Here is a 23,764-nt window from a genome sequence, read left to right on the forward strand (position 1 = left end):
ATAGTCCAGTTCAGATTGTTCTACAGCATTTTAAATAATGTTGTAGGTCTCTGCTGCGAAAACACAGTGAGTAATCTATTTCTTCAGGTTTCATTAAAATTTAGAGTTTTAACCTGACAGTGTATGACTTTGAGTATTCTCATAAAACCAGTTAATGAACCTATAAATAATGGAAATAACCAAATATTGAATATTAATTGGACCCTGAAAACAATTTAATCAGCAACAGTAGTGTGAACAAGTAATAACATAATAGAAAGTTATGTATGAATAATATGTCACTGCTCTTTTTTACTTTGTGGCTTTGAAGGTAGAAGTGTCAGAGACCTTTTAGTCAGAGTTTAGGCAGGACACATTAATTCTTCAAATGTCCTGTCCTCATCTTAAACTGTCACTGCTGAACAGGCTTGAAGCATACCCCATCACCACCTACCCTTACCTCAGCGTCTATTAGCTCTGCGATGTTTTAATGTTGGTCCCTTCCTCGGTTCCTCTGTTTCCATGGATACCGACACAGTGTACTCAGCATCTCAGAGCATTTGCCTTTTTAAAGGGCAACGTGAACTCTGGGTTTCAGCCTCGTTTCTGTATAGCTGCCTTCCTTCAACCGATGCCATCGTAATATCCTCATAGTGTGGCTTCCTCTCTCTTCAAATGCACAGCTTTCATTTTGGAGGACTAATGAGGCTGGACGGCACAGGCATCCAAGTGAACCATGAAGCATAGTGGTTGCATATGACCCGTTTCCAGGAAACAAGGCAGGCTCTATTTTCAGCACCTTGGACAGCACATGAGCAACAGCAACGCTAGAATTAGCTTTGGGTGCAAGTCTACAAGCTGTCTAGCTACTGTATGGTTTCCCATTTCCCTTTTGTCTCCTTCACAAAATCAGGATGTGAAATTGCTGGAGGTTTTTTTGGTCACGTACTCCATCCAGTAATGATCACTGCCAGTAACAATCACAGTGCATGCTAACATGTGGATATAGGTTACTAAATTTTAAAAAATCCATATTGAAAGGTCAGAATTTGTCAAAAGTGGGCAGACTCCCACATACATGCCTTTTCTTAATCTCAGTTTATCAAAGATTTATAGCGCAGCATGTTTGTGATTTCTAAAACGGCACCTGTAATTACCACACGAGCAGGTGGCAATGCGTCATGGGAGTGTGATGTGTTATGATTGTTGTGGGTTTCTTTCTTCTTTCTTTTTTTTCCCTGTTGCTTCGATACTACCGTCTGCAGCATTAGCCACAAGTGTATTGAATCCACCTAAACCTCACAAAAACAAAATAGTTTTCCTTCACCATTTATAGTAACATAAATACTATACGTGTTTACGGATTTTGAAGCTTTTAAAGTTGCAGTTGGATTGCTTTGTTTCCAGTTAGACTCTGTGGAAAAAGCAAAAGTTTCCAGAAATGATTGTCACACTTGCAGGTACATTTAGGCTGACATTTTTGCACTTAATGAAATGTGTAAATGAACACACTGCTGATTATTTAACAGTTGGAACCTGCCAAAACTGACTAATATTCTACTTCGGTGCTTTGGATTATTTTGCTACATTAGCAAAGCATTATTTTACCAGCAGCTCTTCTTTGCAACCAGTAATGAAATTCCTTTAACTTCCTTAATCCACAGTGACTGCTGAATTAAAAAAATATCCAAAAGCATTTAAGTATCTAAGAAAATGACAAATACATACTGCACCTGAATGCATCCTACATGAATTTTCCACTTGAATGCACATTTATGTAATTAATATCCCTCGTGGGTGTAGTTTAACAGAATTTCCCACTTCCCGGGAATAAGGTAATGCAGGATTATTGTCTCGCATAAACCCCGTGAGCACTACAGGGGATAGATGGATTTAGTGCGCCTTTCACAGTGGGGATGAAAAAGTGTATGGGAGATCTCACAGCATGGTGTATACTCCCCCGGACGAGATGATGCACTTCAATCTTTTGCGTCTTTGTACAGTATTACTCAGTTTACCAAATCTTCACAGTGCAAACAATCTGAGCAAAAAGAAAAAAAGCTTAATCTCTTCTCGCTCACAAATGTCAGCATGTAATGACAAGATTCTCAAGGATACTTCTTCATTTCTAATCCTCTTCTAAACGATCCCATTTGGAGCGTGGGACAAAGATGGACAAACTAATGAAGATGAAAAGTGGCATCAATCCAATGTGCTGCCTCCGACACATGCGTTCTCTAACGTTTAAGCAGTGTTGTGGGTTTGTTGCCCCTTCTGTCTGTGTAAAACAGTTGACCTTGGTTCACATGGCTCCAGGTTGGATCGTCTGCATACTAATGAGGTTTAGTGTGGAGGAATGCTACGCTGTGTTTTTTTGTGTTGGCTAGACTGGCTTTGATCTAAACTACTATCGCTGACTCTGTTGGTGCAAGGCAGACTTTCCCTGAGCTGCACAGGATACTAATGGATGGTCTGTGTTGTTCATATGGCCGGAATGATTCAAGGAAATGAGGGATTATCAATAGAATTGATGCATCTCCGTAGGAAGCCTGTTGCTTCAAAGGAATCTATATTTATTAGCTGTTAGTAAACTGCATTTCTTTTAAATATGAAGCTCTGCCTCTGTCTGACATGTTTTGTTCTCCATCCAATAGAGCGTCTGCATCATGACAACAGCCTTCCTGCACTTCTTCTTCCTGGCGTCGTTCTGCTGGGTCCTAACAGAGGCCTGGCAGTCCTACATGGCAGTGACAGGAAAGGTTCGGACCAGGCTCATCCGTAAGCGCTTTCTGTGTCTGGGTTGGGGTAAGTAAAGCAGCATGTTTCTCTAAACCTCTCCATTATCTCCCATCATCCCAGCAGCTGCCATTTTCTCACAATATCTCTGGCCGCGGTGTCTTTCCAAGTAACTGCACCGTCTTTTCCTATTCATCCTCTCCGTGGGGCTGCTAGATCCTCATCCTGTCAGGCGCTTTTGTTGTGATGCTTTTTCCAGTCAAGCTCTCTAAGGGCTGGGTAAATGGACCAGTCATGAGCAATGTGGGGGGGAAGGACAGACTGGTGCAGCTCTTCAATTGCAGGTTACAATGACCTTATGTCTGATAAAGAGGGTCTGAGCCAGGCATTCACACTGCAGCAGAATACATTTCATCTGAAACCCTCTGATGTACAGTTTAGAAGAAGGAAATGTTTGCAGAGGCAAAATGCACTGAATGCAACTAGTACAGCATATGTATCATCTTTCTTTACAGATTTTAATCATAAGCACCATACAAATATCAATAAATACACGCGGCATCAAAACTTACAAGATTTCCCTTCATTTGATAACTGCCAGTATCAATCCCTGTCCAAACAGCCTTTTCTTACAAAAATCTCTCCTAAAAAAAAAAAAAATCAATTTGATTATGAAAGAGCCCACACTCATTCTTCTTGTTACCTAGCAACAAACAAGGCTCTCTTAGTCATTGCAGTGCCATGGCTTGCAAAAAAAATGGACAAAGCCTGTTCTGCAATCACACAGATTTCTAAAAAAGTACTAATATACATTTTGACAAATAAATGAGATTGTGTCGTCCCACAGTGATGTTGCATTGCAGTACAGATTACTCTATTCGTTTACTCATGCCACAACAAGAACATAATTCTTTAATCCTCTACAGATTACGACCTTATTCAAACAAAACACTGATCTAAAAGAGACAAGCAGCACAGAGTGCCTGTGGTCTCTTAATTCACCTGTTTGAAGCGCAGTGTCTCCACCAGATTGTTGCCTGCGCTGTGATTTACGACATGCTTGCGAACACCCAGCACTCTATACCTCTCCGGCACTGCAGAGAAGCACTGGATGGCAACGGGGTCTTCGGCTCGTGCCTCCAGGAAACTGATTACATCAATAGCACCTGCTTGCGCTGCTTGGAGAGGGATAGTGTTAATATTCCAAGTACATAGTAGCAAGAACCGAATCAATTACACCAATCTATAATGAGGAGACGTACAGCCAAATCCCTTCTTGTAAAAGGTGTGGAAGGTGGAGACGTGTTGTACAGTACAGTGATGAAATTTCTGGACATGATGCACTGCTGCCCTTTTGTCGAAGCCGCGTACAGTCTGTTCTTTTCTGCCACTTAAAGAAATAAATTGAATTGCCCATACTTGATCATATACTCTCAGATGTCTGTATAGTCTCATACTGTGGCTTCTAATGAAATCAATCGGGTTGCACTTTCCTTAATGACTGGAAGGCACAGTTGACTTCTTCTCCCTTGAAGTGGGTTTATGCTCTCAGCTCTAACAAGCTACTAGAACTGCTCAAATAACTATTGATTGTTTTCTCCTTTGAAGGATTACCAGCTTTAGTTGTTGCGGTTTCGATGGGATTTACCAAAACAAAGGGCTATGGGACACCCTTATAGTAAGTTTTTTTTCCTCTCTTTCTAACTGTGTTTAGTATTCAGTGGGCACATCGTAGGTTCGTCTGTAAAATCTAAGGGTAATGATTGCACGCATCTGCAGTCGCTTAGTTATCCTAAATAGTATCATAAACAAAGTCCCAAGAAGCCAATCAAATTTCAAAATAGCACAGCAAGACCCCAATTCTATGTGAGTTGTATCCCTGCTGGATACCAAATGCATAAACACTGCTTAAAATCTCTTTAGAATCTTATTACCCCGTGAAACTTTGGATATGGAGTTACAACATATGGCACTTCTCCCCTGACAATTGTGGAAAACACAACTGTATGCTGGTGTGCACCATTAACTTGGATGTTAATGCCTTAGTGGGAGTTAACTGTGTTTTTTCCTCTGCTTTTCCTGCAGCTGTTGGCTGTCTTTGGAGGGCGGGCTCCTGTACGCCTTTGTTGGACCTGCAGCTGCTGTTGTTCTGGTATGTCTCAGCCACCACTGTCTGTTTTTTGTTTTGTTGGGGTTGGGTTTTTTTGCTTTTCTGTATAATGTAATGTAAAGGAAATGTACATTAAAGGAAAAACAGCCAGCACTAGCAGCAACAAATTCTTCAATAAACATGACTTTGCAGTGCTTGTGAATTGTTCTGGTTGCACTCAAAGACCAGCACTCACACGAGCCACGCGATTCTAGCGGTGGCATGGTGTGAATATGGTACAACTGTGCTGTGCTGAAACCCGACACAAAAAATGATGCTTTGAAAATGTTTGACTTGAGGAACCAACTGTGGTTTCAAAGTCAAAGTAATGAGCGTCCCATCAGGCAATGTGCTCGAGTAACCCCCTTTCATTTACCATAATGGCCCTCCATGAAGCTGTGAGGTTATTAAGTATTTATGCATTAGATTTGTCCAAAATCTAATATACTGGGGTATTTTAATCATTTTGTATTTACATAGCTGTACAGAGAAAATTACACAAAGAATGTGATTATGCAAATCACTAAGTCTGTGTCAGAGGGACGGACGATTCGGAATGTGTAATAATATTGTTCACTGTCAAATTCCTGTTCTCTGCTGGGATTTGAAATGAAGCGATTTCAGATATATGTATTTTTTAAGTGACTAAACCTCTTGTTTGAGCGCAAAGACTCGGAAGTCTCGCCGCTCCGTGGTTATTATTTGCAGCGAATCTCAGAGGAACACAAGCTAATCTCTGCAAAAAAACAAAACAAAAAAAAAAAGCAGAAACAACCATCTGCAGTGAGAATGCACGCCACACCGTGCTGCTGTTATCACTATATCGATAGTCAGATGTCTCACAGTAACAGAGCTTGTTGGATAAAAACTTCCCCGAATGTATTTGCATAAATACTTAATGAGTTCTTCTCACAGTTATGGGGGATTTTAAATAGACTACAGTGCACTGTTTTAAACAATGGTCCAGCCAGCGAGTGTAAAGCTCCCTCACTTCTCTGCTAATAATAGGAGAAGGTGCCTTTGAGGAGACGAGTGCTTCTTGTCAGGCAGATCCTTTCTTAAGGCTGTTGTGCCGGGGCTGAGTGTGCGGGGCATGTCTCTTCCATTGGCTGAAATGTCACAGAGAAGAGCAAATAATAGAAGCTACAGGTCAAAGTTAATGCAGATGGAAAATGACACTAACCATTGGCTACTTAAGGAGAATGTCATGCTGGGAAATTAAAAACATTGCTCTTAAAATCCTCTCGTTGTGGATGATTTATTGAAAACAAATATTCCTGTTCTCCTTTCTCGTGACAGGTCAACATGGTGATTGGCATTTTGGTGTTTAACAAACTAGTGTCCAGAGATGGTATACTGGACAAGAAGCTGAAGCACCGAGCAGGGTATGACAGCACATCCTTGTTAGTACCTGCTTTTTCTTTTCTTCTCTTAAAATCATGCAAAAATATACATACAGTGTGCTTTGAGTTGTTGTACATATGGAGATTTAGACCTCCTTTTTTCTGCCATTGAAAGGAAATTACAGGCATAAACATAAAGAGGTCAGATCTCTCTCGGGAGCGACATGGTTTCGTATTTCTTTGGCAGAATCAGTCCAAGATGAAAAAACCACACACACACGCACACACATTGGCTGCTTCTGTTGTAGATAATATGACGGTGGGAGATTTTAAAGTGGAGTTAGTGGCTCTCAGCGTTGTTTGTCATGATGTTGTCTCTATGTCCCACAGACAGATGAGTGAGCCGCATACAGGATTAACTCTCAAGTGTGCCAAATGTGGCGTTGTATCAACAACTGCTTTATCAGCAACTACAGCTAGCAATGCAATGTAAGTGCCTGTCAGTGTCTGTGAATCAATAAGGCGGTGCTGCGGGGAGTCTCTGTATGTACAGCATGTCCACCTCTGCAGTTCTGATCATCTCGCTGCCCACTGCAATGCAAATTTACGTTTCAGTGTTGAAACGGTTGAGATTTGAGATTTTAGTCAGCACTGTAGACTGTATATATCACCACCAGTTTGCCTGCCTTTATTTCTTCTACACGGTGCTCCTTCTTTTCTCTCAGGGCGTCCTTGTGGAGTTCCTGTGTCGTGCTGCCTCTGCTGGCTTTGACCTGGATGTCTGCGGTACTTGCCATAACGGACAAGCGCTCCATCCTCTTTCAGATCCTCTTTGCTGTCTTTGACTCGCTGCAGGGTTTTGTCATTGTGATGGTGCACTGTATCCTACGGAGAGAGGTAGAGGATGATTTCATTTCCTCCCCCTCTTCACCTGTGATCTCTTTTAACTGCCTGTATGTCAGCAGATTATGCTCCTGCAAATGCTATTAACTATTAATTGCTTTCGAATCCTAAACTCACTAACAGCCTAAAGCAACAGTTCTTTCCCTGTAGGATTTTGCATATTTAAAAAGAAATGTTTAAAGGATATCACAGACATAATAAGCTGTATTTTTAACATATTCCCTAACACTTATTCCCTCTTGTGCATAGGTCCAGGATGCTTTTAGATGTCGGCTCAGAAACTGCCAAGATCCAATCAGCGGTGATGCAACAGGAACTTTCCCTAATGGGCATGCTCAGATAATGGTAGGCACAGTTACCCCGCTGTTATCTGCAGCCGTTAGATCCTCTGTAATTTGAGCAATGTTCCCTGGTTATTTATAATACATGGGCACACCCCTTTGTTCTCTACTAACCTTAATTTGTCTTTTATTACTATCCTATTTTTTTTTTTAGGTTTCTATGACCTCTTTCTATAGGTTAATAATTTTGCATGGTGTGCTTTTATAAAGCTCAGATTATATGCGGTGAAGACACTTGGCCCCTTGATAAATGGTATTAGTTTCCTTTGGTCTTCTTAGCCCCTGAGCTCAGTCTTTTATTTCTATTTGATTGAACTTACTGGCCATATTTGCCGTCCATCCGTCTCATTTCCTCTCACTGGGTAATAGAGGACTGTTCCCTCTATGACCTTTGACTGGGACGCCAGTCTCTTCATCTAGCATGACGATGCCACCGGCACATTGAAGCAATGATCTGCCATTAGTATTGTAATACCATCCAGAGTGAAACAGTTTTCACAATAGCAGAATGGTGTCAGGCCCTCTCGTTCAATGCGATCATTAGCAGCAAGCACAAAATGCTCCCCAGCTGCTGCAGCCAATTTTTTTTTTTCAGCCACACACATTTTGCTGAAATATTATTGGGATTCTTTTCATGTATCATAACAATAGAATAGCATTGATCTCACTTTTGTAGCTGGTTTCTTTTTTAAAATATGCTTTTTATTTTTAGAAATATTGAACATTTCACTGTCCTTCACTTACAGACGGACTTTGAGAAGGATGTGGACATCGCCTGCCGATCAGGTAAAGAACACACACTCTCTGATTAACTAGATTCCTCTTGGCTTGCATGTTGAAAAAAACAAAAAAACAAAGAGGTTAGACAGTAAAAAATAGCTCAGGTTATATAACAACCAACAATCCCCACAGGAGTTTTTTCACAGTTACAAAAACACTGACTTTAATCTGAGAACAAAACAGTATAAAGAGAGCTGTTGGAGTTTTCACTGTAATTTCCAGCGTCACTGTAATAGATAACTGCAGTAAATTGAAATAGCGGCAGCTTTCCTCATCTTTCGGCAGTTCCATTTGCAATTATGTCTTTTCATTAACGTCGTGATACCATCTAAGGATAGGTACGTAGGTCCTTCGTGTCTAATTGTGGGAGGATTTTCTTTCTAAGTTATCTCACTGGGGAGATACAATGTTTTCTGATTCCTCTGTCGCGCTCTTTTGTATTTTTGGGCCACAGTAGTTTTATGATTTAATAAAACTGAGGAGAATAAAAGAGACTGTGCAAGTTATCTCGCGTTAGAAACCTGCACAGGCTTGAAACCTCTCCTTTTCCCACTCCCTTCCACATCCTAAATGTGGAGGGAGCAACCAAGCTGGCCATTATTCAGAGCTCTCTGAAACGGCACTTGTTAAGTAACAAAAAGGGGCTCCCTGGCTCTTCTGGCCTGCCCTACTTCATTCTGTGCTCGTCTAAAGCTAAAGTGGGCATACCTGATACAAAAAGGAAGAAAAGACAGGTGTCATTTATAAATTATGACCTGATATGGACCGAAGTGGAGCTGCAGTCTGAGAGAAATGCACTTAACGGACCACTCTGCGGGCTCACGGTGTTAAAGCTGGTTGTTTACAAGCTTGGGTTATTGTCAGCAGCAGAAGTAATATTCTGCAGCGTCACACTACAGAACACGGGGTAAACTTAGATCAAAGGACTTCTTCAGAGCGAATACCACACTGTTTTCCCCATGTCCACACTGAGCATTAAATTAGCCTCGAACAGAGAGGGGAGTATTGCGCTTGTTTGCTATTCTTGTAATGTCCTTGCAGGCCTTTTGTGAGCAGATAATATAATTCCTAGGCAAAGATTAAAATACACACAGGGGAGGATTCAGTGTTTCCTATAACCAGAGGGTATTTTGGAATAGATATCTGCTCCTTGGTAGAATATTTTTCACAGGACAAGTTCACCAGCAATTACTAAGTTTGGATTAGGATGTGAAATGCTGTACTCTGAATGGCGGAGGGAGTTTCAGGGATGGATGAAACTATATGAGCCCATTTACAGTAATATCCTCGAGAGACAGCAGTGTCTGCTGTTGTGTCCCTTTGTATTTGGGCGTGATGTCACACTCGGTGCATATTCACAGTTATTTATCCCGTACTTTATTCCCTCTGTACTGCATATTCCGCCGAGAGTTCTTTCGCATTGATTTGAATCCCCTTGTTCTTTCAGTCACATGCTGAAAAATATAAAACAGAGTCTGACACCCATTACTGAGAAATTCCAACTAATCCTTGTATCACCCTGCCCCGCAGCACTCCACAAAGACATGGGCTCTTGTCGCGCCGCCACCATAACAGGCACCCTCTCCCGCATTTCCCTCAATGATGAGGAGGACGAGAAGGCCCCCGAGGGCCTCAACTACTCCACACTGCCTGGCAACATCATCTCCAAAGTGATTATCCAGCAGCCTTCCGCTCTGCACATGCCGATGGGAATGGGCGAGCTGAAAGAGCAGTGCATGGTGGACACCACCGCCGACATTCGCCGCACCGTTTACCTTTGCACCGACGACGCCCTGCGCCAGAGCGACCAAGACATGGGCATCCACGACAAGGAGGGCCATCCCATGCAGAGTCAGATGATGGAGACAGACTACATAGTCATGCCCCGTGCCTCCGCAGCCGTGTCGGGGTCGGGTAACGTGCCCACCCTCCTGAAAGACGACACCAAGATGAACATCACTATGGATACACTGCCACACGAGAGGCTAATGCATTACAAGATGAGCCCTGACTTCAATATCAACCCGTCAGGCATGGACCACATGAATGTGAACCTGGAGCAGCAGTATCCGAGCGCTCCAGAGCAGATGCAAAACCTGCCCTTTGAACCTCGCACGGCTGTTAAGAACTTCCTCGCTGAAATGGAGGAATCCACGGGGCTTTCTAGGAGTGAGACAGGGTCAACAATATCTATGAGCTCTCTGGAGGTACATATGCTCATGTGGATGAAGCACAGAAGATTCAGTTGCACTTTAACACTTTTATGTTAAAATACTCCAAACATCTGTATTGGGGCCCATGGCTGCTTCATAATACTTTCCGATTTTCTGTTTACAGAGAAGAAAGTCACGTTACTCCGATCTGGACTTTGAGGTATGTAAAACCATAATGTTTCCTTCCTTGGTACATGCATCTAGCTTTTTATGCAGAGAAAGGCCATTTTTGCAGTTGTGTTTGTCATTTGATTTACTAGTTCTTGTTGTGCCTCTTAAGCTTATTGGAGTTACACAGCCTTGACTCAGTGAGATTTATTGGCACGCTGTGTAGTTAAGGTAAAAGCAAGGCTGTCAACTGACAAACAGGGCAACAGTTCTCATCTACATTTTGTCCTCCTCCATCTCCTACATCCATTAGCTATATGTTGATTTCCAAAATGTATGCTTTTAAAGTCATTTGCACATTTCACATCTGATTTTTACCACTGGTTTCAGCAGTGATTTTATTGGCTTGCAAACACATAGTCAAACCCCCTTTGGCAGGTTATTGCATTTCCTTTGCAATGTTAAATCAGGCTTTGCTGCATATATATTGTAAACTCTGTCAAAATCAAGGAAACATGGCATCTAGTTTGGCTTGGGGTGTGTTTTCTTTTAGCTTGGGCTTAAATGGAAAATTAGTGCCAAGGTTTGATTACGAGGGTTTCCCTGACACCAACAAAACTAAGAGTGTAGGTTATTCAGCGTTTCAGTGTCCTCTAACCCTAACTTTAATTACAGTGCTGTTTCCTTTATTTTGGCAGTCACTTGTGTATATGCAGTGACAGGTAGATTTGTTTCAAACCTGGCCTATAAGTAAACTACCATGACACTAACAAATTGAGCAGAGCTGGAGGGGGTGGGGAGGAAGATGCATTTCCATTATTGGCTGTCAATACCAAAAGAAAAACCCTTGCTATTGCAGAAAGTCATGCACACCAGGAAAAGACACATGGAGCTGTTCCAGGAACTGAATCAGAAATTTCAAACCCTGGACCGATTTCGAGACATACCAAATATGGGCAGCATGGTGAGTAACAGGAAACCAGGGGGGTGGCGGTCAGCCAGTGAAACAGAGCAACATCCAAATACTCTATTTAGATACCCGGTGCAGGACACATAGTGTGTGATTGTGCAAATGAGTGGTTATGTAGCTAAAGTACATGCAGAAGTGAACCGTCCAGTAAAGCAGCGGGCCTGCCAGCAGCTGGCGAAGGCTGAGTGACGGGGGCCGACCCTTAAAAGCATTGAAGCATTTTTTCCACGAGGCCAGGGGAAAAAGGACCTTTGGTTTTCTTGGCGCAGTAGAGTGCATCCATTCCAATGCAAGGCCATGAATGCACTTTTATTTACATGCACATTTATCTACTTAGCAACACCATCATTTTTTCCATAAATGCATGGCAGATTATTTAATCTATCAGCATCGTATACAACTTTGACCTTAATGCCGTTGCACTCCTCTGGCGGCTGTGTGTGTGTGGGGGGGGGAAACGTTCCTTTATCACGCTCGGTCCAGAAGTCAGGCTGCTTCTATGAATTAGTCCTGACCTCGCTGCAAATCAAAAGTCTTACCATCTGTCTTCGCACCTGACTACAGCTGCAGACTGTGAGGATATAAGGCTTCACGCGTCTGCCTCACGCAAGCAGCATTTAATGTTTATACTGAAAGCACAAATTGGGTTGGTGACCAAACACATCTGATAAAAGGATATGTCAGTACCTTTGGTCGCATATAATCCCTTTTCAATCAGCCCTACAGTACAATGTAATTCAAGGCCTGTTGCTTAGTTACCAATACAGGATCTTTTGTATAGAAAACTACAGCACATTCTCACTCCCCCATTTTTTCTTTTTCTCTCTCTTTTTCTTTTTTTTTTTTTTTTTTTTACCTAAATGAATCTACTGCAGAGCTGGCTGCAGACATTAGTATCCATTTTATATTCCCTGACTGGGAGCAGCTTCTCTCCTTTATTTGCAATAGCATCTTTGGGACTCTCAGTAAGAGCACATTCAGATGAATGGCTCACATATGGAGCCCATATAATAAAGCAGTTTTAGAACTTTGGGAAAACACAGTTCTGCTATGACTCCATGATAATAGCGTAAGCATGTTCACCTTTAATACACTACCATTATCTTTTGTTATTTGATGCTTTCCACAGCATTAATCCATTATTTTCAATTAGAAGTGGGTTCATATATGAGTTCAGATAATGCCCTTTTGAGTGAACTGACTTTCAACTATGTAAAAGACAGAAAATGGTTTAGCTGCAGAGGATATCATGCCACTAACATCACACCCCACCGGCCATGTTCACAGGACAAGGCAATGCCAAACAAGAACCCATGGGAGAGCTACAATCCAGCCTGTGAGTACCAGAACTACGCCACTATGAATGTACTAGAATCTGACACCAAGGACTCACTGGAGATGACGCCTGCAGAGTGGGAAAAGTGTGTCAACTTACCCTTAGATGTCCAGGAGGGAGACTTCCAAACAGAGGTCTAGAGGGCGGAGAAGGTGAAATGCAAACTAGGAAATGAGGAGAAAAGGGGATGTAATTTGCACTGAACAAAGCAACAGACTTTTCTAACAGCCTTGGCATACATATCTGGATAATACGAGTGTGGCAGGGACATTATGTGCCAATACAATATAAGGACTGGTGAGAGAGAAAAAAAGAAGAAAAAAAAGGGATAAAAACATCAGTGTTACTTTTTGTATTCTCACTAGTGTACTTAGTGTGGGGCAGCCTGGTGTACAATATTTACCATCATGTGTTTCGAATTATCTTTTGAGGAATTGGCGAAAAGAAAGCGGATTAAAAAAAAAAGGTAAACCTCACAAAGCAAAGACATGCCATGTGGTCCCAGCTTCATCGGGTCTAGTTTTGATTTCCTAAAACTAGACCCGGGAGCACAATGTATATATTTATGCAGGTTTTTAAAAAGTTTATAACAGTCTGTTTGGCCATTACTACACTTTTTACTTTATAATATAAAACATGGGAGGCAAAGAGGATTTTTTCTGTCATATTAAAATGAATGTTTGTCAAGCTACATTCTTCATTGCTTTAAATGCAATAAAGATAATACTCACTTTTATATAAATAATATATTTCACAACTTTATTACTGCAGAATCTGCTTGAAGGATCCCAGCAAGCTCTCTCATCTGCAGCTCTGTATAAAATATTTAAAAACAAAATGTTGTATGGTGTAAATAAACTTTTGTCTACATATGTTTTACTTGTGCCAATTTATTTTAATGAGAAAAAAAATGCCAACCTGATCAAAAAGTTATAGCGAAAAATGTTAACATTTGAAAAGGAATGTAAATAAAAGAGGAAATATGTTCGTACTGCTTCAGAGGTTGTGTCAAGTTTATGGCGTTGGGTGGCTGTGACATGCTTGGTTAAGAGATTAAGATTCGTGCTATAAATTGCTTTTGTTCAATATCCAATTTACTCCCGGCTTGATGTGAACTGTCAAAAAAAGTGCCTCGTGTAACACTGCTGTGGAAGGTTTGACATGGAAAGTTTCCTGCCTCGGCTCATAAACTCATATGAAATTTCTGCATTTGGATAGGAAACATTTAAAGCCTTAATATGGCTCTGTGCCTCCAGAAGGTTCGGCTAATAACGTCTGTTTTCTCAGACAGACAGGCCCAGACAGAGCACTAATGGGGAGAGGCTGTGAGGGCTCAGGGAAAATCTTGTTTGCTCTGTCTGGTGGTGAGTGCCGTACAGCTGAATGAATGGCGTGAGAGCTCCAGTATGTGCCCACCCCCGAACCCAGTCGCCACCTCATCCCCTCCCGGGAAACAGGAGTCCAGCAAAGAGGAGGAGGAGGAGGAAGTGTCAGTGAAGAGCAAGGACCGGAGGCGAAAAAGGGGGGTCCGTCCATTAAACACGAAGATTCGTCTGCGGTTTGATGTCGTCCCAACATAAATTAAGATGATTAAGAGCAGAGCTTGGTCTAGACGTTAATATCTAAATTTACAGTGCATTTCAATTTAGACTACCAGACATAATTAGGTTAATTATATACAGTACTCCAGCCTGTTGCCGGTGCTGTAAGAGTTTTTTTATTCCCTATTAATGAAGCAGCATCCATTACAGTGCTTTTAAACATATTGCCATCTCCCCCTTGCCTGTGCAGGAGGCCCTATTTTTCACACAACGCCCTAAATGCATATACAATAAGTGCATAGCTTGTGGGTTCAAGTATTGAGAGTTCATCACAAAACAGTTTTACAGCCAGAGTGCATTTGTAACCAATATAAAAAAGGCACACTAGATTGTACCATGTTGTTTTATTTAAAGGCCATTTCTGGACTGAATACAGTACTGTACAAAAGTTTTAAACTGCCCCTTATTTCTTTAGATCCAAGGAGCCAGGCTTTCTTGTCATTTTTTAAAGTGGTTTTGAGTGATAGTTCTCCAGGCTTTCTGAAGGTCTTTTTTTCATTCTTTTGTTTTTTTGTGAAGCCACTTAACACTGACCTATGAATCATTCAAGCATATAAAAGCATATTCAAGGGGTGAACCAGTGTTGTGTCTACATAACAGACAATTTAGCAAATCTTCAGACACTTTGTTACTAACTGTCACAAAAAGACATCAATTCTTCCAGTTTTTAGCTGACTATGAAACATGGCAACAAAGTGAATCCAAAGAGCTATTAAAGCAAAACCTGGTAAATCTCGGCATGGTGTGTAGTGTGTCCTTAACAAAATTTGAGGAAACTGTATAGAACAAAAGTAGCAGGCCTAAAATCTACAGCAGATGAACAATATCTCAAAGTCAGCCAAAAAGAAAAAAACCAAAATAAAAACCAGAAAAGACCTGACACTGGACCTGAGAGATGCTTCTGGCCCGTTAGTTGATTCAGCTAGTCTTCACTGAAGCCTCATTAGAAATGCTTTTACTGGAATGGTGCATAATCCTTAAGTAATTCTTATCACTCCATGATACTGATGATGGATGATGGAGTGATGAATCCAAATTTGAAATTTTTGGTTCAAATCATCATCAGCATGTACAGACAAGGTCAGGCAAGAGGTACAAATGGTAAATGGCCTGTATTTATATAGCGCTTTACTAGTCCCTAAGGACCCCAAAGCGCTTTACATATCCAGTCATCCACCCATTCACGCATACATTCACACAACCATATCTACAGCCATCTGTAAAACATGGAGGCTAATGGATGAAATTATACACAGAAAAGTACAGTCAGATTTTGATCCACCATGCAAAAACATCTGGAAACACCTTTGTTTGTCAGCATATCAATGATCACAAACACAATGCTGGATAGAAAACACACACAATGGAAAACTATCAGTCATGGATTGGCCTCCCCAGAACTTGGACCTCAACATTACTGAAGCAGAGTGGGATCATTTTCACAGAAAATGCAAACTTCTAAAGAAGAGAGCACATTTGAATGTCTTTTAAGAAGGCTGGAGAACTATTCTTGAAGACTACTTAAAGAAATGACAAGAATACTTGCTTTAGAGAGTTCAGGCTGTCATGCAAATATTGACTTTGACTTTTATGGTTAGAATTGTACTGACTCTGTTATTGCCTTATATACTGTATTTCCATGTATGTTTTAACTTCCAGAGTTAATGAGGTGTTCTAAAGATGGCAAGTTTGTGTTTGTGTTGGTCCTCTTTTTATTTATTTTTAATAGTACTACTGGGTGAATAATCTCAGTGTCAAGAATCGTCAAAGAGGAGTTTTAAAATAACAAAAATACAGCAGCTTTAATGCAAATCACTTAGAGATTTCCCCGATTAACAATATTACCATCTGTATTGAAATATCAAATTTTCAAAAACAAACCCCTCTATTTGTATATGCAGTCCCCAATTTTAACAAGAGGACCATCACATGCTGCCTGTGCGTCACACAAAGCATTTTGTGTTTAAACACTAATACAAGAACAGCTTCTAATGTCATTTAATGAGAAATTACTTCATTCTCTGTGAAGCGTTGCTTTGGCAGAGATTCTCTTTGGCTCAGTTAATGAAAGTAATATGGGTAAGAACGTGATGATGACTTCTAATATTTCACACTTGGACAGTCATTTTGTGAGAATCCTGCAGGGTATTTTGATTTTTTTTTTTATACACGAGCTTCACATTGATTCCTGCTCACACTCCGTGTCTCTGGAAGTGGAAAGTGATGTTATTTAGTTGTTTTTAAATCAAGCTGATATATGTTGACCTGCTGGATGTTCTTAGTTCGATAGTGAGTGGCAGGTCCCACAGGCCCGTGAGAGCACTGAGGTTAACCTGCTTTGGGGCTACAAACACTGAATCAACATAATTACATTGATCCTGTGTCACTTTGCTCTCTGGAGGCATCGCTGAGGGGAAAGGCAAACTGCTCGTCTATCAAGGGCCTTTCAGAGGAGTTAGAGCCCAGAGGAAAGACTTGGGGCCACACAAAAAAAAGGAAAAAAAGTGAAAAATACATCCAGGCAAAAGTTATGAAGGACAAAATCAAAATGAAAAATGGTGCAATGTTTGGACAGTTGTGATATTTAAACATACAGGTCTGTGTGTTGTTTACTTTTCAATGAGCCAATACAGTGATTTGAAAAAAAGGAACTCTACACCCCATGGAAATCATTGGTTATTCTTGAAATATATAAATATTGCATAACTGAACAGAAACACTAACATTTTGCCCACCACACTTTACAGAGGATTTCAGGTTATTCTTCTAAAATGTTAAATGATACTGTGGCCACACTGATTTGTCAATCCACAATCCATATTCCAAAAGTTCTGCTCTTTGCCTGTTTGTGTCAAACTCTTGTTTTAAGTTTCTTTCAGATGGCAAAGTGTTTCTTCCTGGTCTCTTATGCAGGGGAAATTTGTGAAGTGTCGTCCTGCTTGGAGACGCATGCCCTTTGAAACCTACAATTTCAGGAGATGTCTGAAAATTCTGTGATGATTTCTCTCTTTTTTTGGTTTCTTGGTAGCCAAGAGTCTTTTCTGAAGACTTCTTAAAGGAAGTGAGCTTCAGGAATAGTTCTGAAGGCTGCTGTGAAAACAGCAGATGGTTTGCTCTTGGGTTGAATTTGCTGGTGCAGTCAGTCCTGGACGAATTTGAAATCCACACACTTTGTAGGTTATCTTTATAATAGAGAAATGAGTGGTTTGAAATGATTTGAGGGTATTTTTTAAAAGCCAAGCAAAGGTTTGTCCAACATCTTGGGTTGCAAAAAGGCCACCGGGACCCAGAGCAGACCTGTTAGTCTCTAAGGAGATTATGATCATAATCTGGAATACCTGGCTGTAATTTTACAGATTTGAAGGTATTTTAATTTTTAAAAAACATTTCTGTGTTATCATGTCGTTATTTAGAAACTTGGCATTGTTACTTTAGCTCGGGCACCACATATAGTGGGGCAAAAAAGTATTTAGTCAGCCACCGATTGTGCAAGTTCCCCCACCTAAAATGATGACAGAGGTCAGTAATTTGCACCAGAGGTACACTTCAACTGTGAGAGACAGAATGTGAAAAAAAAATCCATGAATCCACATGGTAGGATTTGTAAAGAATTTATTCGTAAATCAGGGTGGAAAATAAGTATTTGGTCAATAACAAAAATACAACTCAATACTTTGTAACATAACCTTTGTTGGCAATAACAGAGGTCAAACGTTTACTATAGGTCTTTACCAGGTTTGCACACACAGTAGCTGGTATTTTGGCCCATTCCTCCATGCAGATCTTCTCGAGAGCAGTGATGTTTTGGGGCTGTCGCCGAGCAACACGGACTTTCAACTCCCGCCACAGATTTTCTATGGGGTTGAGGTCTGGAGACTGGCTAGGCCACTCCAGGACTTTCAAATGCTTCTTACGGAGCCACTCCTTTGTTGCCCGGGCGGTGTGTTTTGGATCATTGTCATGTTGGAAGACCCAGCCTCATTTCATCTTCAAAGTTCTCACTGATGGAAGGAGGTTTTGGCTCAAAATCTCACGATACATGGCCCCATTCATTCTGTCCTTAACACGGATCAGTCGTCCTGTCCCCTTGGCAGAAAAACAGCCCCATAGCATGATGTTTCCACCCCCATGCTTCACAGTACACTGAAAAAAATATGTTGTTGGATTTACTTAATTCAATGGTGGACATTTGTTGCACACAGATGTTTTGCTTTGGCAGCAACTTAAACAATTGAGTTAAATTAACACAATTTATTCATGTTCAATAAACTTGTGCAATTTGTGTTGATAAAATGTGACTTAAACATGTTTTGATGAAGTAATTTGAGCTCTTGGAATATTTTAATCCTTCACAATTTTCTCACGTTATCCCAACACGATTCAATAACTTTTACCCAATACTACTTGGTCACTTAAATACTACATGTTATCTTCAAATTACATTTTGCTATTATATTCTAGTATCAAATACACAATTTTCAAATGGAGGCCTTATAACAGATTGTATTGTTCTCTTCCAAGATGGTTGCTGGCATCCACCAGTAACCTTTCAAAACAAAATGTCTAATTTCACTGCAGTAGGTAAAGAATTAAACTGACATTACTCCTCTACTGAATCTATATAAATCAACAGTTAAATAATGTCAGTTCTTCCGTGTTCTCTGGAATCAATCACAGCAAAGAAATTGGACTGTTTCTTTTGAAAAATGTTGGGAAAGAACAAATCAAAACATTCTATTTAAGGCCTCTAACGTCAAGATTCAGTTAAACAACAATTATGACTAAACAATTTGAGGTAATGTTAGTTTCCATTAACATTAAATTAGGTTACTGAATTGGCAAACACCTTCCTATTAACACTACCCATTTTACCCCAATAACTAAAGAAATTAGCACTTGCAGGTCAAAACCTTTATTCAAGAGACGCAAAAATAACATTGATACAGTGACTGTCAAAAATTACAGCACTGATCATACTGTGACATCTTGGTTCAAAACAGCACACTTAGAAATATTCAACGTTCTTTACTTCAACTGAATGAAACTGAAAATACCATTTCACACGACCCATATGGGATATTTAGACTGTATAACTGTTCACGCTACATCTCTTCACTAGTAAAAGAAAGAAAAAATACAAAGAGAAATTTAAAAATGCTGCCAAACAGACAAACAGAACTTGTACAGAGCAAAAGGAAAAACAAACAACAACAAAAAACGGCTCGTCCTCATGGCAGTTGCAGAGTATATAAAAATGAACCCTGCGATCCGTTCCTGGAATTGAGCTTCAAAAATGCAGCAGAACAAGTGTGAGATTTAAATGTCCTCTCACCTAGAGCTGGTCACCTCACATGCATAACAGTGAGCTTCGTTGCAGGAGCAGTTTTGTCTTAGTTGTGAGCTTTTCTTGAGAGCTGAGTTGCATCCAACTCCATTACCACCCATTGAATCACCTCAAAAGTGTGGCAGAGTTGTGATGGGTAACTCATGTTGAAGGAATAAAAAAGGTCCAAACAGCATGGCTACTGCAAAGGTCACGTTATCCAGATCTTGAAGAACAACATCAGAAAAGTCATTGCCTGCCGCATCCTCTGGAGACAGATGTTCATTGTGGTTTTCTCAATCTGTGCAGTGGCCTCAGTCAAGTCCTGGTTAAACACAAAACATTTCTTTAAGATTCCTTTTTAAACTCATCTCTTTTGAATCTACCAGTTCTAATGTTAGAGTAATTTAAACCAATGCAAGCAACATAGTAAATAGCTATAGCCAAAGAGTGGCCTGCCATGCTGCCATTCATGGTCTAACAGAGTTTCTAAGAGAGGGTGAAAAACATAATAATTTCAAATGCTTTACATTAGTTTTTGTTAGAAAGACACCGGCCCATCAGAAATCCAGGTTATGTCACTCAGAAGATGTTAGAATTTAGACTTTCAGCCCCACAATTTGGTTAGCTGTTGGTCATTTTTTCAAACAAAAACTAATATAAATATTGGTGGGATTTTCCTTTGTTCATTAGAATGACAAATTTAAAGTTTTTTCACACTGATGTGACCCCTAATACAGGGGTGGGGATGGGGCCTCAAGGGCCGGCGGCCGAGTTCACTACCAGGCCTCATGTGAACTTCAAATTATTAAAGAGGACTACTGGTCCTAACCAGTCCAATGAGGATCAAGTGGATAACTAAATGCATTTTTAAATGTTGCAAAGCCACAATCTACTCATAAAACACTCACCATGAACTCCTGCACCAAGATGTTGCAATTGTCTTTCACACAGATGCGGAGCACTTTGATGAGGGACTCTGAGCATTAATGTCATCCTTGACTATTATAACAAAGAAAACAGAGATTTGTGAACTTTTCAGTAGCACAGAAGAAAATGATCCCAGACAAAAACTATTGACTTTTTAAACCAGTCAACATGCAACACCAGCATCTACAAAGCAATATCAAAAGTTCCTGTTTGACATCAACTTTATGGATATATAGTTTCCAGAACATTTATTTTTAAAAAAAGAATTTTTTCTCAGTGGGCCAGTAAATGCATGACGAAAATTATGGCATCCTTTTAGTGGAATCATTACTCACAGGTAATAGTTGACTGTTTCAATGGATGTAGCATAAAAATCTTTTACTGACCTAATGCAATACATATACACTTTGTAGTTAAAGAATTTTAAAGTTCTTACTGTCATTATGGCAGCTACATCCTTTAGCTTTGTGCCCTGTTCCCCCGATCACTTTGCAAACACTTTCAGCAGACTGTCAGAGAAAAACTCAGCTCCGTCAGAAACCTTGACTGTAAAGGCATGGTTGGGATGCACTGGAATGCTGCATTTTATCTGAAATGACATAAAATTATTTTGAAATAACAGCAGGCACTGTGCTTGGTTAATCAGTAATGTTTTGTTGAATAAAAACTGTGTTTCCAGATCTTATGGGATTAAAAAAAATCCAAAGATGTTTGTTTCTGATTTGCAACCCAACAACCCACAAGTTACAACCTCATTTCAGTTCAAGTGTGCATTAATGCGAGTCCAGTAATCACCTTTCTGGCAATACATACAGGTATAAGTTAAACCTATGGCAGATTTTGTGTAAATAATCATTCTGTACATTCGATAATCTTTAATCCTACAACTGTTTACAACTTGCATAGTTCCCATTTCTGTATAGCTGTATATCCCAGATTCTGTAAAGTTATTTATTTCATATTCTGTATAGTTTTTCATATTTATATCCTGTTCATATCCTGTACATAGCTTGTACTCACTACAGCCTGTACATACTTATAGTTATAGAATATTCACAACATACTTCATACCGTGTACATTATAACACACCATAATAGACCCATTTCTGTAATATACTCACATATCTATATTATTGCTAATATATATTGTAATATATCTATATCACTAAAGCACTTCTGGATGGATGCAAACTGCATTTCGTTGCCCTGTACCTGTGCATGTGCAATGACAATAAAGTTGAATTCTATTCTATTCTATTTTGGATCTCTCAGTTGTATTAATAGGGTGAGTATGCATGCACCTAATAATTATAAAAAACCTATTATAATTAAGTTACAGAAACGAAAATAGAATATACTTTCTTACCATAACACCTTGAACCCACAATCCATCAGCTGACTCCTGGTGAAATGCAGAATAGAGGTCATCTCTCAATGTGCAGCAAAAAAAACAAAAACAAAAACAAAAGGACAGCAGGTGAGGGCAGGAGGGGTAGGGATGTAAGCTAGCATAATGCCGCTGATGATATTAGCTAAAGCTGTTCAATGTCCAAAATCTCACTAACACCACGGTGCAGTAAATACACAATGTAACTGAAGAGTCAGTTGACAAATCTATTCACACAGAAAACCAAATTATGTTATGAGTGCCTCGTAATTAGGTTTAATGTGATATTACGGCTCTTGTGCCAAAGACAAATTCAAATGAAAAAGCGCCAATTCTTTGACAACAGATAAAACAGCAAATAAGCTAACGGCTCTTTTTTAGCATGTTACATGGCGACACTCTAGACGTTTAACTACATTTGGCTGAAATATGGTAAAAATGAATTCAAAAAATCAAGACATACCAAAAACGTAGAGTTGGCTGCTCGACTTGACTGAGATGGATGCCTTTTTTAAACCACGATCCAAAGCCCGCGAGATGAAATCACGCGTGGTTTCACGAGATTTAACGTTGCTATCTTATTGACTTACTTCACCTGAACATGATATGAACAATTTAATACACCCTTTCTGCATATCATGTAGTTTTTACACTATATAGTTACATTTAACTTTAAAACATGAGGCAATTGTGTTAAATACATGCAAGATGCTTACATAAATCCAAGAGATGGCCAGTCCCTTTTTTTCAGTGTAGGTATGGTGTTCTTGGGATGCAACTCAGTATTCTTCTTCCTCCAAACACGACGAGTTGAGTTTATACCAAAAAGTTCTACTTTGGTTTCATCTGACCACATGACATTCTCCCAATCCTCTGCTGTATCATCCATGTGCTCTCTGGCAAACTTCAGACGGGCCTGGACATGCACTGGCTTCAGCAGCGGAACACGTCTGGCACTGCGGGATTTGATTCCCTGCCGTTGTAGTGTGTTACTGATGGTGACCTTTGTTACTTTGGTCCCAGCTCTCTGCAGGTCATTCACCAGGTCCCCCCGTGTGGTTCTGGGATCTTTGCTCACCGTTCTCATGATCATTTTGACCCCACGGGATGAGATCTTGCGTGGAGCCCCAGATCGAGGGAGATTATCAGTGGTCTTGTATGTCTTCCATTTTCTGATGATTGCTCCCACAGTTGATTTTTTCACACCAAGCTGCTTGCCTATTGTAGATTCACTCTTCCCAGTCTGGTGCAGGTCTACAATACTTTTCCTGGTGTCCTTCGAAAGCTCTTTGGTCTTGGCCATGGCGGAGTTTGGAGTCTGACTGTTTGAGGCTGTGGACAGGTGTCTTTTATACAGATGATGAGTTCAAACAGGTGCCATTCATACAGGTAACGAGTGGGGGACAGAAAAGCTTCTTACAGAAGACGTTACAGGTCTGTGAGAGCCAGAGATTTTCCTTGTTTGAGGTGACCAAATACTTATTTTCCACCCTGATTTACGAATAAATTCTTTACAAATCCTACCATGTGAATTCATGGATTTTTTTTTCACATTCTGTCTCTCACAGTTGAAGTGTACCTCTGGTGCAAATTACTGACCTCTGTCATCATTTTAAATGGGAGAACTTGCACAATCGGTGGCTGACTAAATACTTTTTTGCCCCA

The 23,764-nt window shown here is 40.3% G+C and overlaps 1 protein-coding gene and 1 long non-coding RNA gene across 10 annotated transcripts in view; one reads left to right on the forward strand and one right to left on the reverse strand.

Annotated features, from left to right (window-relative positions):
• Positions 1 to 13,857, forward strand: part of adgrb3 (adhesion G protein-coupled receptor B3) — a 116,610-nt gene extending 102,753 nt beyond the window's left edge. For 5 of the 8 annotated variants that reach the window (XM_085477942.1, XM_085477941.1, XM_085477945.1 and 2 more), the window contains 12 exons: positions 2,634 to 2,784; positions 4,324 to 4,393; positions 4,801 to 4,867; positions 6,164 to 6,267; positions 6,598 to 6,696; positions 6,933 to 7,104; positions 7,360 to 7,455; positions 8,198 to 8,237; positions 9,762 to 10,438; positions 10,569 to 10,604; positions 11,412 to 11,516; positions 12,810 to 13,857. In XM_085477942.1, the coding sequence (XP_085334068.1) occupies positions 2,634 to 2,784; positions 4,324 to 4,393; positions 4,801 to 4,867; positions 6,164 to 6,267; positions 6,598 to 6,696; positions 6,933 to 7,104; positions 7,360 to 7,455; positions 8,198 to 8,237; positions 9,762 to 10,438; positions 10,569 to 10,604; positions 11,412 to 11,516; positions 12,810 to 12,998 (1,806 nt within the window). In that variant the 3' untranslated portion in view covers positions 12,999 to 13,857. The remainder of the gene's footprint in view (positions 1 to 2,633; positions 2,785 to 4,323; positions 4,394 to 4,800; positions 4,868 to 6,163; positions 6,268 to 6,597; positions 6,697 to 6,932; positions 7,105 to 7,359; positions 7,456 to 8,197; positions 8,238 to 9,761; positions 10,439 to 10,568; positions 10,605 to 11,411; positions 11,517 to 12,809) is intronic. The other 3 variants (XM_085477943.1, XM_085477946.1, XM_085477944.1) reach the window with 3 other exon arrangements.
• Positions 13,858 to 19,355: 5,498 nt separating this feature from the next.
• On the reverse strand, positions 19,356 to 22,851 carry LOC146695633 (uncharacterized). 2 transcript variants are annotated; one of them, XR_014923603.1, is made up of 5 exons: positions 22,563 to 22,851; positions 22,079 to 22,142; positions 21,149 to 21,301; positions 20,694 to 20,784; positions 19,356 to 20,107 (listed from the first exon to the last, which is right to left on the reverse strand). It is a non-coding gene; the product is annotated as an uncharacterized LOC146695633 (long non-coding RNA). The 2 variants fall into 2 exon arrangements; XR_014923602.1 differs by having other exon boundaries at positions 22,079 to 22,851.
• Between the last annotated feature and the right edge of the window lie 913 nt (positions 22,852 to 23,764).

This window comes from Copadichromis virginalis, linkage group LG13 (assembly GCF_057382275.1).
Source record: "Copadichromis virginalis isolate Kocher_CV1m ecotype Utaka linkage group LG13, C_Virginalis_male_GT1.1, whole genome shotgun sequence".
Classification (NCBI taxonomy): Eukaryota; Metazoa; Chordata; class Actinopteri; order Cichliformes; family Cichlidae; genus Copadichromis; species Copadichromis virginalis.